The 19,542-nt window shown below is 40.7% G+C and overlaps 1 protein-coding gene across 2 annotated transcripts; it reads right to left on the bottom strand.

Annotated features, from left to right (window-relative positions):
* Nucleotides 1-273: 273 nt before the first annotated feature.
* GDAP1 (ganglioside induced differentiation associated protein 1) lies at nt 274-15,403 on the bottom strand. 2 transcript variants are annotated; one of them, XM_075213674.1, is made up of 6 exons: nt 15,223-15,403; nt 14,117-14,306; nt 10,588-10,761; nt 7,587-7,681; nt 5,494-5,608; nt 274-1,753 (listed from the first exon to the last, which is right to left on the bottom strand). In XM_075213674.1, exons 1-6 carry the CDS (start codon nt 15,316-15,318, stop codon nt 1,368-1,370), a joined length of 1,056 nt encoding a protein of 351 aa, XP_075069775.1. In that variant the 5' UTR covers nt 15,319-15,403; the 3' UTR covers nt 274-1,367. The 2 variants fall into 2 exon arrangements, with proteins under 2 accessions (XP_075069775.1, XP_075069774.1); XM_075213673.1 differs by having other exon boundaries at nt 14,114-14,306; nt 15,223-15,399.
* Nucleotides 15,404-19,542: the final 4,139 nt, after the last annotated feature.

Below are 19,542 nucleotides of genomic sequence, written 5' to 3'. Positions count from 1 at the left end.
ATATCACTATGAATGCACGTGTACATTCTGGGATAGACTGACTGATTTCAGGATGGAACAAAATTGTACTATATGATTTTATATATCATCTTACAGCCTCTTTGTGTAGCACCCAATGTCCAAATTCAAATCTCTTGCTCCCCTCACAGGGATATTACAAGCCGCATAAGAGGTACAATCCTTTAGCATTCAAAGCGAGGGTGAAATGGGGGCAGGGGGTAGGTCATGTGTATGCATCCTTACAGTGTTACAGTGAAAAATAAAAAGCAGAAGTTAAACGTCACATCTCTTTTATTGTGCAGACATCATGTGATGTTTGACATATGAGTACAGGTGGGAATGGTTATGTCTGTACAAACCGTGTTTTTTGTCACACATTGCCTTTATATTCTCCTACGTTCATCTTTTAACACACCTTCTAATACACTACATGGCAAAAAAATATGTCGACATCCATTCTAATTAGTGTCAATTTCAGCCACAACCTTTGTTAACAGGTGCATAAAATCATGCATACAGCCATCTCCATAGTCAAACATCAGAAGTACAATGGGACGTACTGAGAGCTGTGACTTTCAACGTGGCATAGTCATAGGATGCCACCTTTCCAAGTCAGTTCAACACATTTCTACCCTTCTAGAGCTGTCCCAGTCAACTGTAAATGTTGTTATTGTGAAGGGGAAACATCTAGGAGCAACAACAGCTCAGACACAAAGCGGTAGGCCACACAAGCTCACAGAACAGGACCGCCAAGTGCTGAAGCGCGTATTGTGTAAAAATGTGCAGTTACAATACTCACTACTGAGTTCTAAACAGCTTCTGGAAGCAACATCAACACAAGAACTGTTTGTCATCGATTGGGTTTCCATGGATTAGACGCTGCACACAAGCCTCAGATCACCATGTGCTATGACAATCATCGACTCTGGAACAGTGGAAACGCATTCTCTAGGGTGATGGATCACATTTCACCCATCTGGCAGTCTGAAGGACGGATCTGAGTTTGGTGGATGCCTGGAAAATGCTTCCTACCCAAATGTGCACTGTCAACTGTTTTGTGGAGGAGGGGGCGTTTTTCATGATTTTATCTGGGCCTCCTAGTTCCATTGAAGGAAAATATTAATGACATTCTAGAGAGTTGTGGGTCTGCACAGAGACCTGACCTCAACCCCAATGAACACCTTTGGGATAAACTGGAATGCCGATTGTGAGCCAGACGTTATCGCCCAACATCATATTAATGCCTATGGTTTTTTGTATGAAATTTTCAACAAGCACATATGGATGTGATGTTTGGGTGTCCACTTACTTTAGGCCATGTAGTGTATGTCAATTATGGTAGTAACCCCAAAACCTTCTAAAATGAACTAAAAAAAGTGTTTTGCCTTAATGGACAAGAAGACATTAAAGAGTCTTTTTCTCACACACATGAAACAAACGTATCCTGCCCCTGCCAACAATCCGATCATTAACGTTGTACCAAGAATGGAAGGCGCTCGCTTTCTGGCCACGCGAAAAGCAGTCGGCAATACCGCAGAAATTAAAATATTGTTGACATTTCCGAGAACTTGATTAAAAGTCTTTCTTTGTAGGATACGTTCGTAGTATGACTCCAAATTAGGACGTTTTCCATTACCCCAGTTTCTCCTGGCAAATCCAAGGAACTTCAATCGGTGAAGAGTGACAGCTAATGACACATCTGCCAGGCTGAAAAACTGTCCACACAGCCATGATTCATTGCCTTCTCCTTCCTCTGTATACAAGAGAAAAACAATAATAATGTTAAATGAGAGGGACTTTTTTTGCAAATTACTTTTAATAAAGATCCCCAGTTTTTCTATCGTCACTGTTTTGCTATACTTCATAGTGCACTAGTGATATAGTGACCGCACTGAAATGAGAGGAAGTATTTAAAACAGAATGCTCCTTAAGCATTATGGTCCTCATGTTAAGTTACATATAAGTCCTTTTAATGGCATAAAATATGCATTTCTATACTGCGCACAAGCATAAACACAATGGGCCTGAGTCGTTAAGGCAAAAAGGGAGTAAATGTTCTCTGGGACAAACCATATTTCAATGCAAGGGGTGCAAATTGGTTTATTATTTTGCAGACAAGTTAAATACTGGCTGTTTTTTCATCTAATACACAAATACTCAATAACTTTATTATTACACTGAAATTTAATGTTGATCTAGGACATGCCCTACCTCAACTATAAATCTGTTCCCACATTTGAAATTTACCTCCCCTCCAATGCAACATGGTTTTTCCTAGGTGCAAATGATACTCCTTTTTTATGCTTTGCTCTCCTTAATGGCTCAGGCCCAATGTATGCATGCGTCCATATTTAGACTTGGCAGCATAGACTTACGACTCCTTATGCTTCAACGGGTGGAACAGGGGAGGGAAGTGTGGGCCAAGTACAGTAAGGGCATGTTCACGTCACTGCGGCACAACTAGAGGTGAGAGCAGCCGCAGATACGTCTGTTGCAGGTGTTTGATCCCCGGTGCAAAGATCCGTGCTGATCATCACGACATTCATGGTGTAGAAAAAAAAAAAGTAATTTTTATCAGCATGCCCCTCCCCAAAAGTGATCCCAGCACAGGACAGAATTCCCTACTCCCAGCAGATCTCTGCAACCTATCATATTTCTTTAAAAACTATGTATGTAACAGATCTGGAGATCACTTTACAGCATGAGTACAAAGACATAGGGGTCGATGCAGAACTGGCTGCAAAATGGCCGTAATGTACTCTAAAAAATAGAATATTTACATCCATACTCTGAGCCGTATACATCCATGCAGGTTGACATTTTATCAGTGGGAGTTAATATTGGATATTTATAATTTATTTCCAAACAGTGTTGTATTTTAGTTTATTTCCAAACAGTGCTGTATTTTATTTATTTCCAAACAGTGTTGCACTATTATTGTATTATTTTTTTCTCTTTATATTATGATTAGTTCCATCGCTGGAATACTTTGAAGACTGTTTATACACCAAATTGAATATAAGTATAATTTATTTATTCTGTTTATTCACTACATGTTATGTGAAGGATAGATAGTACTTGATTATTCCTTTCACCAATTTGCTGCAAATTATTATACCTTACACACCCACTCCCTGAGGAAGGCTGAACCCCGGCTGAAACGCGTTGGGTCCAAGATCAGCCATTGCACACAAGTCAGAAATACAGTGCATGCCCCTGTGGAACGCACGACACTAGCAGCATTCCATTTCACAGCTGCACGTGCAAAATGCAGAGCGAACTTTGTTACATAAACTTTCTTAAATCAGATTTTATTTTATTTATTATGTCATATTATATGGGGATATACTACAATAAAGATCTTCACTGTTACCTTATCTGGAGATGACAGTCTTTTTACTAAATTTACTACTTCTAGAGACATCAGCCTTCATACCAGAAACCGCCTGGCTAGTGCCACGAGAGGACCAAACAAGCCAGAAAAATCAGCGATACAGCGTAAGTATTATTTTCCCTTCTGTATTTATTTTTCTGTGTTTTTCCCTTTCTGTATTTCCCTTCTGTATTTTCATTCCTCTGTATTTAGATTATTATAGCAGGGTATGGTTTTATCCTCATATATACCTGTCTGGTTTCCCCCCAAGGTACGAGACTGCTGAAGCCTTCTGACACACTGCTCTGGTATCAGTCCTCATACTACTTACAGCTGCTACATTTGTGAATTGAACTATTGGGGGTATATTTACTAAACGGCGGGTTTTAAAAAGTGTAGATGTTGCAACATCTCCACTTCTTTAAACCCGCAGTTTAGTAAATCTAGCTCTTGATCTCTTTTCTGAACTACTAACTTTTGGATTGACAGCGACTATGTGGCACTGCTTTACTTAATGACCCATTTGGATTTCTTAGATGTCTCGAACTACAGAGTTTATACCACTCCGCCCAGGATATTTTGAAACTTCTGTATGATAAACACCTTTGCTAGTTCATAGATTTAATTTCACATGTGCATCATTCCCCACACACATGTTCAAGACCAAACAGATAATCATTACACCTCTACCACCTACATACCACTCACAAACCACAAGGTGTAGCGCTTGGCTTTTTATATCTTTCTATTGTTTAGAGGGTGGATGCCTCTAACTACAGCCGCTCCCGACACACAAGCTATGAACAACGAGCGCATGAGCTTTGAATTCACAAACTATTTTTGCATGCGGCCTTCCAAGCCATGTTTAACCGACGTTCCGCAATAGGGCCGTCTAAACCGTACAAAAGTTTTAAGAAAAGGTTCAGATACATTATACGGTGCAGAGATTTCATTTTTTTCCCTTAAAAACCTACAATGACTGCTGAGATAAATCATTATTTCTTCGAGTTGGTCCTCAGGACAACCATGTACTGCAGAACACATAGCGTTCCAGAGAACAGGGATTGCTAGAGGTGAAGGTTTCAAAAAGACCAGTTCTAAAAATGTATGTAGCACACTAGGGAACCTTACCTTATTTTCATTATAGTATTGATGCTTGTAATTTATATAATTATTTATACCGGAAAGGGTGGAAAAGAGAATCATGTCTATTTCAGGCAAGATTACTCTCTTTCCCGATCAGGACTTTCCCTTATACATGGCTTTATTAAATAGGGGTTAAAAAGGATGTGTCAGAATTGCGGCAGCAATTATATAATTAACTAGATAGTACTGGGCATATAATTTGCCAGAGATAGCGTTTGTGTGCCTAGGATTCTAATTGCTCACTCCTCTACTATCAGTCCCCCTGGTCTATATGTGGACCTCAGTGCTCTTGAGAGCTGAAAGAGCTGTTGTCCAGCAGGGGGCGGCAGAGAGAGTCAGAGCTTTGCACAGCAGAGCAATTACAATATTAGCTGCTAATTAGCATGCCAACTACTCTTCTGTTCAGATGCTACACTGGGTGAACTTATATTACTATAGCATATCTGCCAGCCTCCCCTATTGGAAATTCAGGATAAAATAGGCCACACCCCAGATATCCCCAAACCATGTACAGGTCCATTAAAGCCATGTCCATTTCCCCCTCAGACCTTGCCCTTTTGGGTGCTGAAAATAAAGACTGTTGGCAGATATACTGTGAAGATAGCTAGATATGTTCTTGAAGTGTGTGTTTTTCTGTGTGTATGCTATAGCCATGCTATTCATACATAAAACATATGAAGAAGCAGATTTTCTTTTTTGATTTTGAACAATGCTGCATTTGTTCCTGTACTTTGCTAAAGATGCTATGGGGTAAATTTATCAAGCTGCGGGTTTGAAAAAGTGGAGATGTTGCCTATAGCAACCAATCAAATTCTAATTATTATTTATTTAGTACATTCAACAAAATGACAGCTAGAATCTGATTGGTTGCTATAGGCAACATCTCCACTTTTTCAAACCCGCAGCTTGATAAATTTACCCCTATAATTATAAACAAGACAAAATATACATTTTGACCTAATTACCACTCTGACCTGGTGTTTCTTCACTCCGTCTCTGTAACTCAGTTTCAACCTGATCCAGAACTTTTTCTAGCTCATCAAGTATTTTCTTCAAGTACTTTATGTTGTCATGCTCCATCAATTTACTCTACAAAAATATACATTTTACAAATGACATATTAATATTGCATATTATTAACAATACTAAAAAGTGACAGTAAGGTAAGGCTGAGATATTTTGATCTTGAGTTTATTGCACCCATATTTGTCTGCAATACACATACTGTATGTGCAAGGCAAATATTGTAACTATCTAGTGGTTACTATAGAAAACATTATGCAAGAAATATCCCTTGTGGATTTCATAGTTTTTAATTGTGTCACAAGACACAGTGACAATGCATTGGGCATTTGTGGCAAGCTGTCAGGTCATGTGACAGTACAGCGGGAGTTGTGAGGTCAGCTGACAGGCCATGTGACAGTACAGTGGGAGTTGTGAGGTCAGCTGACAGGCCATGTGACAGTACAGCAGGAGTTGTGAGGTCAGCTGTCAGGTCATGTGACAGTACAGCGGGAGTTGTGAGGTCAGCTGTCAGGTCATGTGACAGTACAGCGGGAGTTGTGAGGTCAGCTGACAGGCCATGTGACAGTACAGCGGGAGTTGTGAGGTCAGCTGACAGGCCATGTGACAGTACAGTGGGAGTTGTGAGGTCAGCTGACAGGCCATGTGACAGTACAGTGGGAGTTGTGAGGTCAGCTGACAGGTCCTGTGACAGTACAGTGGGAGTTGTGAGGTCAGCTGACAGGCCATGTGACAGTACAGCGGGAGTTGTGAGGTCAGCTGACAGGCCATGTGACAGTACAGTGGGAGTTGTGAGGTCAGCTGACTGGCCATGTGACAGTACAGTGGGAGTTGTGAGGTCAGCTGACAGGCCATGTGACAGTACAGTGGGAGTTGTGAGGTCAGCTGACAGGCCATGTGACAGTACAGTGGGAGTTGTGAGGTCAGCTGACAGGCCATGTGACAGTACAGTGGGAGTTGTGAGGTCAGCTGACAGGCCATGTGACAGTACAGTGGGAGTTGTGAGGTCAGCTGACAGGTCCTTTGACAGTACAGTGGGAGTTGTCAGGTCAGCTGACAGGTCCTTTGACAGTACAGTGGGAGTTGTGAGGTCAGCTGACAGGTCCTGTGACAGTACAGTGGGAGTTGTGAGGTCAGCTGACGGGTCCTGTGACAGTACAGCGGGAGTTGCGAGGTCAGCTGACAGGCCATGTGACAGTACAGTGGGAGTTGTGAGGTCAGCTGACAGGTCCTGTGACAGTACAGTGGGAGTTGTGAGGTCAGCTGACAGGCCATGTGACAGTACAGTGGGAGTTGTGAGGTCAGCTGACAGGCCATGTGACAGTACAGTGGGAGTTGTGAGGTTAGCTGACAGGTCCTGTGACAGTACAGTGGGAGTTGTGAGGTCAGCTGACAAGCCATGTGACAGTACAGTGGGAGTTGTGAGGTCAGCTGACAGGCCATGTGACAGTACAGGGGGAGTTGTGAGGTCAGCTGACAGGCCATGTGACAGTACAGGGGGAGTTGTGAGGTCAGCTGACAGGCCATGTGACAGTACAGCAGGACTTGTGAGGTCAGCTGACAGGCCATGTGACAGTACAGTGGGAGTTGTGAGGTCAGCTGACAGGCCATGTGACAGTACAGCGGGGGTTGTGAGGTCAGCTGACAGGCCATGTGACAGTACAGCGGGAGTTGTGAGGTCAGCTGACAGGCCATGTGACAGTATAGCGGGAGTTGTGAGGTCAGCTGACAGGCCATGTGACAGTACAGTAGGGGTTTTGTGGCTGGCTTGCAGGTCCTGTGACAAGACAGTGGGTGTTTTCGAGGCCAACTGTCATGTGACAGTGCAGTAGAGGTTTTTGAGGCAGGCTGATGGGTTTTACAGTACAGTGAGATTCAGCCAACCTATGACATTGTATTTTTGCTTTTTCTAAATATAAAAAACTATATGTCCCTGTTGACAGGTCCATTGTATGCCTAATTTATGTTCCATGCTGTAAACCCCATTTGCACATAACATGTATGAAAATATAATTGCAATGTCCCATTGATCAGATTAACTTACTTTTAGGCGTTTTTGTTTGGCAATGTAGGCATCTTCAAGATCTGGATTTTCTTCAGCAAGTTTTTTAAGCTCAGATTCAGTGCTACCGATTTGAGCTAGAAGATGAAAGCAATAAAACATTTCAACTGGACCATTAAGAAATAAATTACCACTTAATATTTACATTTAGAAATAATTCATACAAAACTGGATTCTGGTCTCTTCCAATTCATAACACTGGTCAACACTCATTTTATTGCCTAATATTGCATAATAGAGTGATTTTTGGATAACTTTGTGGTGCTGATTCCGAATATGACATAATTTTTTGCTAGAGTGGCTCTAATTTTTGAGATAATTGGTACTCTATTGGAAAACATAAAATGCAAAAAAAATTAATGGTCAGGCAGAGTCCACTTACAAATCTAATTGAAATTGTGTCAAATCATACATGAAATACATAAGGGTATTTTGTTTTGTATAATAATAGATAAACATTCAGATAATTAAAATGTATTCATAGTAAAATGCTGTTTGTACGATTTTTTTTTTATCTGGGTTATCAGGACAATCACGTTGGAGGCTTCAGCAACTGTCAGCTCTGATGTGACTGTCCCATCTGCCTGGATACCTTTCCTTCATCACCTTTATACCTTGATGAAACCTCTCCCCTTGTTCCTCACTACATTCATCAAGATTATCCAGAAATCAGTGTAAGTGGCTATGGAGAAAGTTTACCTTTATGCTCATATTAGTATCCACATTTTTAAAGTTTGTGATTATGTTTTTCACCAATTCTCCATAATTGTCTGCTGTGTTACCCAAGAAGTTCTTAACAACTGAGACATAACTGCAGCAGGCAGAAGCTTCAACCACTTTCATAAATTTAGTGAAATTAGAATCCTTGATAAGTTTACAAATTTAAGAGCCATCAAAGATTCCGGCTTTTAGTTTTTCATTACTCAGTCCAGGGAATGATCTACAAATGTATTTAAAACAATCGCCATCTTTGTCCAAGGCCTTAACAAATTGTTTCATTAGTCCCAGCTTGAAATGGAGTGGTAGAAGATGGCTCGGTAATGATGTTCACTGCACCTACAGTCATGTTTTCTCTTGAAGGCCATGTTACTTTATTTCAATGATCTTGCTTCACCCTATTATCACATCAACAGATGAAACAAGGGTACTTTGAATGTTCATTTTGCTACCCAAGCAAGAAGTTGGGTCGAGTGAACGAACACTTATATATGGAGGGGGGAAATTCTAGAATGATTGCGGAGTGAATATTCGCGGGTCTCACCTTCTAGAATAATCTGGTAGATTCCCTATTCCATGTGTTATGGCTAAGTTCTCTACTAATTAAGGGTATTCATTATCTCAAGGACTAGAGCCAATTTGAAAAACAAAAATACTCTCATTTTTGAATTCAGCAACCTCAAAAAACCCTAAATTCATTCAAATATTCATAGCAACCAAAATTATGTTTTTTGTTGGGCTGTGTGATCATTGACCATGGGCCATCCGAGGCAAATATTCATATATATCGGTGTAACATGATCTACTCACGTCCTCACTATTCTGCATTGTGAAAATGTCCCCACGTGTGGACTTTTTCTTTAAGCTTAAAAGAAGGTAAATGTTATGTATTTTGTACACTTTATATGCATTTAGTTGTATTAAAACAACTTATATTATTAACATCTTGAATGTGCTAAAGACACAGATTATTTAGACAATTTCAAGTCTGTATAATTTTTCATTGTGTTAAAAGCAAAACATTAGTGTTATCAGTATATTGAGAATAATGAATAAGGGGAATAAATAGAGCCAAATTGCTTAACTTTTAGTAAGACTGTTGTTGATTCGCAACAGAACTATAAAAAAAATAAACAAACAAAACTAGGATACCGGAACAGCTGATAATGACTGGGTAGTGTCTCAGATTTTGTTTATGACATACACATAAGCAAATATTGAACACTGAAATGTGACAAGCTTTCATAACATAATTTGCCCATATATCCCATTCAGGGAGAAACATTAGTTTGAGCCACTGTTCATTATTTGACAAGACATATGTGTTTTATGTTTCTCCTTTGGTTCAAAAATGTTATTACAAGAGATATCTGAATAATTACCATCTCCATGTAGTCTCCCTGTTTATTAATTATTTCCCATTTTTATCCAGAGCACAAACCTGCCAATTATCCAAAACTGTATGTAGAAGCATTGGATAGAGCATCTGTTATGCACAGTTATGAGTTTACAGTGTATTCACTCACAATTTTTATTACAATATCGATACAGTCCTGGCTTCATATTGCCAGAATGGTCAGGGATGCAACTCATACCTGCCTACTCTCCCGGAATTTCTGGGAGTCCTCCTGGATTCCCGGAAGCGTAGGCATCCTCCTGGACTGTGATGGAGGCGGTGCTTAATGATGTGCTTTTGCTTCACTAAGCCACGCCTGCTGCTTTGAAATGGCGTGGGTTTTGCCATTTCATAGAAGGGGCGGAGCTATGCTAACCCCTCCTACTCCCTGTCATATGACTTCTCCTCCAGGATCTCCTAGAGGAGAAGTTGTAAAAGTTGGCAAGTATGATGTAACCATCAGAAAAGGTGGCCATAGATGGGCTGATCTGGTTACTCAGATCGAAGTGCTGTGCAACAGGAACACTATCCAGTTTGACTATTACATGGAGGTGACCAAATTGGATGAGACCCAGCTATATGGTAGGGGAGCTGAAAAACTGAAGCACTTACAGCTTGCTAGGAGGCCTATTAATGTTAATGCAGTTGGAAAATGAAAACACACACAGGTCAACAGCGACAACCCTTGGTCAGGATTTAAGGGCACAGACAATAGCCTTCCAAATGATTATGATTGATCATTATCAAGCGTCAAGCTCGTATTGTGGCAATATTCCAGCAGAGAGAGTTGGAATTATCTAACTGTTAAACAAGCAAAGGGGCAGTCACCGATTGTTTTCAACACAACGCTTATCTGTATTCTGTACATACTGCGTATTCTTGACGTTGCATACGCTGGTATCATGGAGTCTACAGCTAGCTCTGGATGTAGGATGCAGCCATGAGTATATGCATCCATGGGCAATGAGTCCAGTAGTTCTCTGTAATGTTGCACTCTCACAAAGTAGACGCTCCCTTCTTCTGGTACCAGTCTGGGTGTTTTCTCTGCAAATAACATGTTCAGATGTCAACACACAATATGCAAATAACTGGATTTACATTAGTAAATGAATATAGAAAAACCATTGCCTATGTCTGTCCACCCTTCCCATCCCCGTTCCACCCTTCAAGTCGTAGCCTGTCCTAAGTGTCATTTCCGTTCGCACATGAATTGCATGCAATTGCGTTCATTGGCGTAAGGTCCGTTTCTGAGCATGTGCAGAGCTATTTCACGCCTGATACGACACGCAAACAGATTTACGCCCCAACATGAAGAGGCCCTTAGTATATTTAGAGTGGTGCAGAACAGACTAATATTCAGTAAATTGTTCTTAGACTTCTAACTAACACATGTATATCACAATACTTAGTAGGGTATTCTTCCAACTGCTGCATTTTGTCACTGATGTCATATATATCTGATCATATCATTTAACATCATTGGCAGGGATTCAGTGAAGCACTAGGCAATATGGGACAAATGGGATGTTAATTAATTGGATATCAGAAGATCATGTGTATCCGGTGACCCTTCATACTCCGTTTCAACTTAATTGTCAGTTGTGGCACACTAAAGTAACACGAAATCTTCAAAAACATTCTCAGGAAGCAGAACGTCACTGGCGTAAATCTCATACCTCTAATGATTTCCTCACATATACTGCAATCTACCTATCGAAATGCTCTGGACACTGCTAAACAAACATACTTCCAATCTCTTATCTCTGCTCAGGCTTCTAGTCCAAAATGTCTTTTTAACACATTTAAATCTCTTCTCAACCCTTGCACTCCAAACCCTTCCACTACTATTAGTGTCCAAGATCTTGCTTCTTACTTCAAGGTCAGGATTGATAAAATCCAACTTGAAATGGTTTCATCTCCTTCGACAAGCAATCAGCTCAATTCTGTTAGATACTTACCTGCTCCACGCTCCTGTTCCCGATCACTGCCGCCCGCACTGTCAGCATCCGGGTGGGCGGTGCGGCTCGCTGCGGTCAGGTGCCTGTGAGCGGGGAATTTGACTTCCCTCTTCTATTTCAGATAAGCTTTGACACACTGTCTGTGTCAGAGCAACAGGTTTTCTGCCTAGCGTCTGGTTCCCCTTATGTTCCTGCCTTGTCGCTTATCTGTTTTCTTGTGAATGACCTTTGGCTTGACTGACCCTGCTTCTGGATATCCCTTGTGCTGACTGTGCTCCAGTGTATCCGACCCGTCTATCCATACTGAAAACATCTTCTGGATTTCCCTCCACCTCTAACTAAAATCTGTAATTTCTTTCTTTTTCTACTAGTATCTTTCCATCATTATACAAGCATGTAGTGATTATTCCTATTCTGAAAAAAATAAATTATAACCCAAACTCTCTCTCAAACTACCATTCCATCTCTTAGCTCCCATGCTTTCTTTCTGCAAACAACCTTTTGGATCCTCTTCACTCAGGCTTTCGTTCTCAACACTCCACAGAGACTGTGTTGACTAAAGTTGTCAATGATTTGATCACTGCTAAATCTAAAGGCCATTACTCTCTTCTAATTCTCCTGGACTTCTCTGCTGCATTTAGCACTGTTGACCACTCTCTCCTCATACAAACGCTACAATCCCTTGGCCCTAAAGACACTGTTCAATCCTGGTTCTCATCCTACCTATCTAATCGCTGTTTCAGTGTTACTTTCTCTGGATCCACCATGCTCCACTTCCTTTATCATTTGGAGTACCACAAGGCTCAGTATTAGTTCCTCTGCTGTTCTCTATCTCTACCACTTCTCTTGAAAAACTAATAAGCTCCTTCGGATTTCAGTTCCATCTCTATGTGGTTGAATCCCAAATTTATCTATCCTCTTCTTATCTCTCACCATCTGTGTTGGTCAGCATTATTGACTGTCTTTCTGCCATTTCATCTTGGATGTCCTCTTACAAACTCAAACTCAACCTTTCAATCATATTCCTACCTGCCAATAGAAGTTACCTACCTGACAATTTTATTCTGTTGACAAGATGACAATCAATAACACCCCACAAACCCACTGCCTAGGTGTGATCCTTGACTCAGAACTCTCTTGTTACCCACATTGACTCTATATCTATATCAAGTTACATACATCAAATAAATGTTTCTAGAATACGCACACATCTCATACAAGACACTACACAATCTTTAATTCATGCACTCATCATCTTCCACATTGACTTTTGCAATGCCATCCTTATTGCTCTTCCTCAAATCAGACTCTTACCCCTACAATCTATTTTGTATGCAGTGGCTAGATTGATTTTCCTTACAAATTGTTCTTTCTCTGCTGCTCCACTCTATCAGTTTCTACACTGGTTGTCTGAATCCAATATAAAATACTTCTAATAACATACAAGGCCATTAACAAAACTGCACCAACATACATCTCCTCACTTGTCTCAAAATATCTCACATCTCCACACCTCTATTCTGCACAAGATCTGCCTCTCTCTTAAGCTCTCATCACATCCTCCCATTCTCGGTTACAGGACTTTATTTGGGCTGCACCAACTTTGTGGAATTCCCTTCATGACACAATAAGACTTTCCTCCAGTCTTCAAACCTTCAAGCGTGATTTCAAAACCCACCACTTCAGACAAGCTTATAAATTTACTCAATCACTCTTTTAACCTCCCTAGGTTACCCTATTAGCAGCCTTTACACAATTTAAACAAGACAACAACCCTTTGACCAACATTGCTATGTGACTGGATCATATAGCCCACTAAGCACTTTTTATTTTTACAATTTGGCTGTACAAATATGGAATATGTAGCACTTACCCTCATGTATCAGACTCCCATTGTCCCATAGATTGTAAGCTTGCGAGGAGGGCCCTCTTACCTCTCTGTCTGTCTGTATTATCTACATTTGTTATATCACTGTGTTTGTTGGCGCTATATAAATAAAGGTCAATGATGAAAATGGTGATGATGATGTGAGGCTCACATCCCATACGTGACACCCTCATCATCCAGGAACACCCACATCTTTAGTCTTTTACTGGCTCATGGCGTTATTGATGCAACAGGAAGGGGGGGTAAAACTCCACCTCTAACATATATCAACCTTCATATCCTCCACATTAGTTATTTATCTATTTTTATTGTAATATATGTGTAAGAGATACATAGTGACATTCATACTAAATAATTCATTAGATGCATGTAAATGTTATAAGAAATAATATCACCTCTTTTAGATTTTGGAATATATTTTAGTCACCTCCATTAATATAGTGCTCTACCAGCTGCTTTTACCTGTCATGACAACTTTTTGTCCTATAAATAACACAAGACTGTACATGATCTCATATAATCTCCAAAAACAAACAAACAATGATATTACCACCAGTAAATGTCTGTTCCAGATAATCAATAATCTGTGTAGCTTCACAGATGATATTTTCTCCATGAACAAGAACTGGCACTTCTCCCGAGGGGTTGAGTCGCATGAACCATGGCTCATTGTGCTCACTCAGGGGAAGACTCACATCATGCTCTTCACATTTCAGAGACTTTTCAGCTATGACGAGCCTTACCTGGAAATAGAAATATAAAGAAGTAACTTCAGGTCTATCACAGGCACTGGCCTGCCAACATCACAGTTTTAAAATACAGAAACTAGATGTAAGCTGTATTTCCATATATGTACTCTAGACTCATCACCAGACAGCACACTAATCCGTCATTCCCACCCCAGCCTCCTAAAAAGCACAATGCTTTTATTTTGCACCCATGTATGATAGTCTGCCCTGCACTTATAAAGCCGCATGCCTATTCTGCGTGTGTTGGAAAAATCTAAAGACGCACTCTGTGCAAAAGTATAGACGTCCAACCTCCAACTACTTTAACCACCACTTTCACTTTTCTGGGTCAAAACACTTTTGCGGGGTGTAAAAACATCCATTCCTTTGCACAGCAAAGAACACTTATACAAATGCATTCTCTCTACCCCATTATCTCATTCTGATAATCTCTAATGAAAACTTTGCTCTGCAAAACTAGATGCACCAACTCCATTCTGCGTTTGGACGAAATCTAGACGTATTTGCTCAAACAGAGGCGCGCAGCCTCAAAAAATGATTTTGTACCCCAGCTATTTTGAATTTCATAAATGAGATCCAATGGGATGCTAATATATTTTAGCTCAATTGCAGATATATAGATAGGCAGCTAGATTAGACATAGCAATCTATATAGTAAGATAACCAAAAGGTCCTCTATAGATTGTTGTAACCCAGCCCACATAGCTGTGATAGAACAGTCCTATTGCTTTTTTGACATTATCCTCTGGATTAGATTGAGCATCAATTCAGCATAGTAAAGAAGATAAAATATACATTTGAATCTGCATCAATAACCACACCTACAACAACAGCAGCAGGAGAGGGCCTGATAGACTGAGCTGTCCAGGTACTGAACCTGCTGACAGAGCCCGGGCCGTGCTGCACTCACCTTCTGGGAAGTGAAGGAGTGGGTCCAGTGGTAGAGGATGAGCTTGTCCTCCGTGGCCGGTCTCACTGCGGTCAGGGGATCGCTGTGATCACTCATCTCTGCGCTGATGAGACGCACGGCTGGCAGTGGCAGCCTCCGACTCGGCTGCAGCAGCAAAGCATTCTGGGAGGGCAGTGCGTCTGCATGGTCCTGGTGCTGTTTCCCGATGTAACAGCATAATGAGGCGTTGTTTTCCTCTCAAGCATTGCTATATAGTGTATTGCATTTGGTGTGATTATTGTTTACCTAGTGCATGCATAAAAACGTTATTTTGTAGAAACATGAACAAACATCTAGCTTTCTTTATATTTTATGAGTGATATCATTTATATTTGAAGAGTAGTAACATCGCTACTGTGAAATATAGCCTTGAATTTACAGAGCAGTGATGTCACTTGTGTTACATAACTCTTTGTGAAAGAGCTCTGTGATTAAATGTATGCTTGTCAGTGAAGGCAAAACACACCTGGAGATAAGGACCATCTTATGCATATGATACCTGTGTATTATAAGGAATTTTGTATCCCCCTGTTGTAAAATAAAAATGCATATTGGACCTCACTATAAATGATGTGGTCTGTATAAAAGCATTTGACTTCTAGCCTCATGTTTCAATATGATCAAAGCACTTGGGGGTCTGTAAATGAAACTACAATTGTACAAAAATATGGAAAGGAAAGAAGGTTTTCTCAAAAGAATGGCTATTGTAGCACTCTGTTCAATTTATCAAAGGGCTAATGCAGCAGAAATTAATGATTTCTCCTGCCTTAACCTATTTTCTGCATGTTAACGCAGTCCCATAGACCTTTACTTCTTGAGACCAAGACCTTAAAACCTAATGCTATTTCAGGATGGTGTTAGGAACCTGTTGTCGATTACAACCCCCATAGTGGCGGTACAATTCAGAGAAGCAGGTGCTTCTCTTGATCCCTCTGCTAAATAAAATTTTAAGTGCGCAACTCTTGGTAAATGTCACCACATTACAGAAAATAGAGACTGCCTGAGAAACCCTTTACCCTATTGCAGAGGAGGGGGATTTTCGTGCATACCATCGCAGGACGGTGGTGGATGGTATGCAGCTATACAAAATGTTAATTAACACTGGCCATCAATGATAAATAAACCCCTTGACACTAAGTAAACAATAATCACACCAAATACAATATACTATATAGCAATGCTTGATTTCTAATATCCCTATATTTTTATTTGATATAATCAAGATGTGTTTCAAACTAATGATGCTTATCAGTAGTATTATATATATTTTTTAAATTAAGCTAAATGTTAGAGGTTCCAGCTTGCTTTGCATTATGGGCCACTTCATCTCTAACCTTGGCCTTGCAGCATACCAATGGATCCTACATGACCTCATGTAAGATATCTCTCTACTTAGGAAGAAAGGGAAGTGGGTCTCTTTAAAGTGCCCTGTCAGAGAGGAGTGCATATTGGAGCAGCCACTGAAAATTTCCAGGTGTTCTGTCTCAGCCACTGCAGCATAACGCAGATGCCAGCCTTCAGCCTTTTCAGAGCACCCTACAAGTAACATTCTCTCCATTGGTAGAGCCATGCATAGCAGCTCTACACTAGGCCCATTTCCTACAGAGCATCCCATTCATAGTTTCACAAGCCTAGGAGCCAGATGGTGTATACTTTCCTCCAATATCCCCAGCCCTTTCAGATACTATAAATCTAGTGATTATTTAATACCTACATGAATAGTTTGTTTTATTTTACTTGTGTCCATAAGAAACATCTTTTATTTTATTATTAATTGATAAACTGATCAATGACACAGAACAGATGTAAATCCGAATATTAAATCAATATGTAGGTCATATAGGTGCATTGCTATAATCAGAACAAAATAAAAATTAGGTCTTTGGTTGGTAAAGTTTTGTGAAGGGAAAAACCAGCTTTAGCACCTGTCCAATTCTTTCAGTATGTGAACAAAAAAAGACCATTTCACAAGACTTAATGTTACATTGTTCTATCATGTAATGTAGTAAAACACACCTGGATATTAAGGGCATTGGAAGGAAGCAACTTGTCTCTGATTGGCTATTTAAGATATCACTTTCCTGGGCACTGATCAATTAACGGTTCACTATATTCCAACATTGAAATTTTAAAACAATAACCAGGAAGGTAAATATATTATTTCGTGTTAACTGACTTCTTACTGCTGCTTTGTTAAAAAGTAAATTATTACCCCTACACTTCATTACAGACAGTCGAAGCTTTTCTCTTATGGGATCTAGTCCATGTGCTAAGACTGAGAAGGCTGTAGTTACTGACACCATGGCATCATTGTCCCTGTCTCTGTAAGAGATTCAAGCGATTCACACAGTGCAAGTCTGCAAGTCTGTCTGTCACTGTTTGCCAGTTCATTCTCATCTATCATGGCAGCATGCTGTAGGCGAGTGAAAGAGAGCAGGATGGGTGTATAAATCTAGCTCAGTGTAAAACTAATGAGCTTCTTTGGATTTAAGTGTCATCTCTATACAGACAATACCCAAATTTATTTATCCTCTCCAGACATCTCAGTATATCTTTTGTTCCCTAGTTATGGAATGTATCTCTGTTACTTGATATTGGATGTCTACTCACCCCCTCAAACTCAATCTTTCAAAAACTGAGCTACTAATATTCATATTAGCAACAGAAGCTCCCTACCTAATATCTCTACTTCTGCAGACAGCATGACAATAAACCCCACCCCTCAAGTTTTCTGACTTGGTGTTATCCTTAACCAGTGCCGGACTGGCCATCTGGCACTTCTGGCAAATGTCAGAAGGGCTGATGGGTAGTTGGGCCCATCCGGCCCATCTGTAAAAATAATATGTTAATTGGTATCTGTGCACATGTATTCAATTTAATTTCCATTGGTTAAGTCAGGGGTCAGCAAACGGACCACTTCTGTCTGGCACACAGGAGCTCCACAGCTGTCTCCCTAAAGAAACTGAAGTTGTGGAACTAAAGATGCTGACTCCGGGTAAGTATGTGGCATAACATCAGCTGGGGACACAACTATGAAGGATAACATGAACTGGGGGCACAACTATGAGGGATAAAATGAACTGGGGGCACAACTATGAGGGATAACATGAACTGGGGGCACAACTATGAGGGATAACATGAACTGGGGGCACAACTATGAGGGATAAGATGCACTGGGGGCACAACTATGAGGGATAACATGAACTGGGGGCACAACTATGAGGGATAACATGAACTGGGGGCACAACTATGAGTGATAAGATGCACTGGGGGCACAACTATGAGGGATAACATGAACTGGGGCACAAATATAAGGGATAAAATTAACTGGGGGCACAACTATGAAGGATAACATGAACTGGGGGCACAACTATGAGGGATAAGATACACTGGGGGCACAACTATGAGGGATAACATGAACTGGGGGCACAACTATGAGGGATAACATGAACTGGGGGCACAACTATGAGGGATAACATGAACTGGGGGCACAAATATAAGGAATAAAATAAACTGGGGGCACAACTATGAGGGATAACATGAACTGAGGGCCCAACTATGAGGGATAACATGAACTGGGGGCACAACTATGAGGGATAACATGAACTGGAGGCACAACTATGAGGGATAACATGAACTGGGGGCACAACTATGAGGGATATGATGCACTTGGGGCACAACTATGAGGGATAACATGAACTGGGGGCATAAATATAAGGGATAACATTAACTGGGGGTACAACTATGAAGGATAATATGAACTGGGGGCACAACTATGAGGGATAACATGAACTGGGGGCACAACTATGAGGGATAACATGAACTGGGGGCACAACTATGAGGGATAACATGAACTGGGGGCACAACTATGAGGGATAACATGAACTGGGGGCACAACTATGAGGGATAACATGAACTGGGGGCACAACTATGAGGGATACGATGCACTTGGGGCACAACTATGAGGGATAACATGAACTGGGGGCACAAATATAAGGGATAACATTAACTGGGGGCACAACTATGAAGGATAATATGAACTGGGGGCACAACTATGAGGGATAACATGAACTGGGGGCACAACTATGAGGGATAACATGAACTGGGGGCACAACTATGAGGGATAACATGAACTGGGGGCACAACTATGAGGGATAACATGAACTGGGTCACAACTATGAGGGATAACATGAACTGGGGGCACAAATATAAGGAATAAAATAAACTGGGGGCACAACTATGAGGAATAACATGAACTGGGGGCACAACTATGAGGGATAA

Source organism: Mixophyes fleayi, chromosome 5 (genome assembly GCF_038048845.1).
Source record: "Mixophyes fleayi isolate aMixFle1 chromosome 5, aMixFle1.hap1, whole genome shotgun sequence".
In the NCBI taxonomy this organism is placed as follows: Eukaryota; Metazoa; Chordata; class Amphibia; order Anura; family Limnodynastidae; genus Mixophyes; species Mixophyes fleayi.
This window is presented reverse-complemented; position numbering and strand designations above follow the sequence as displayed.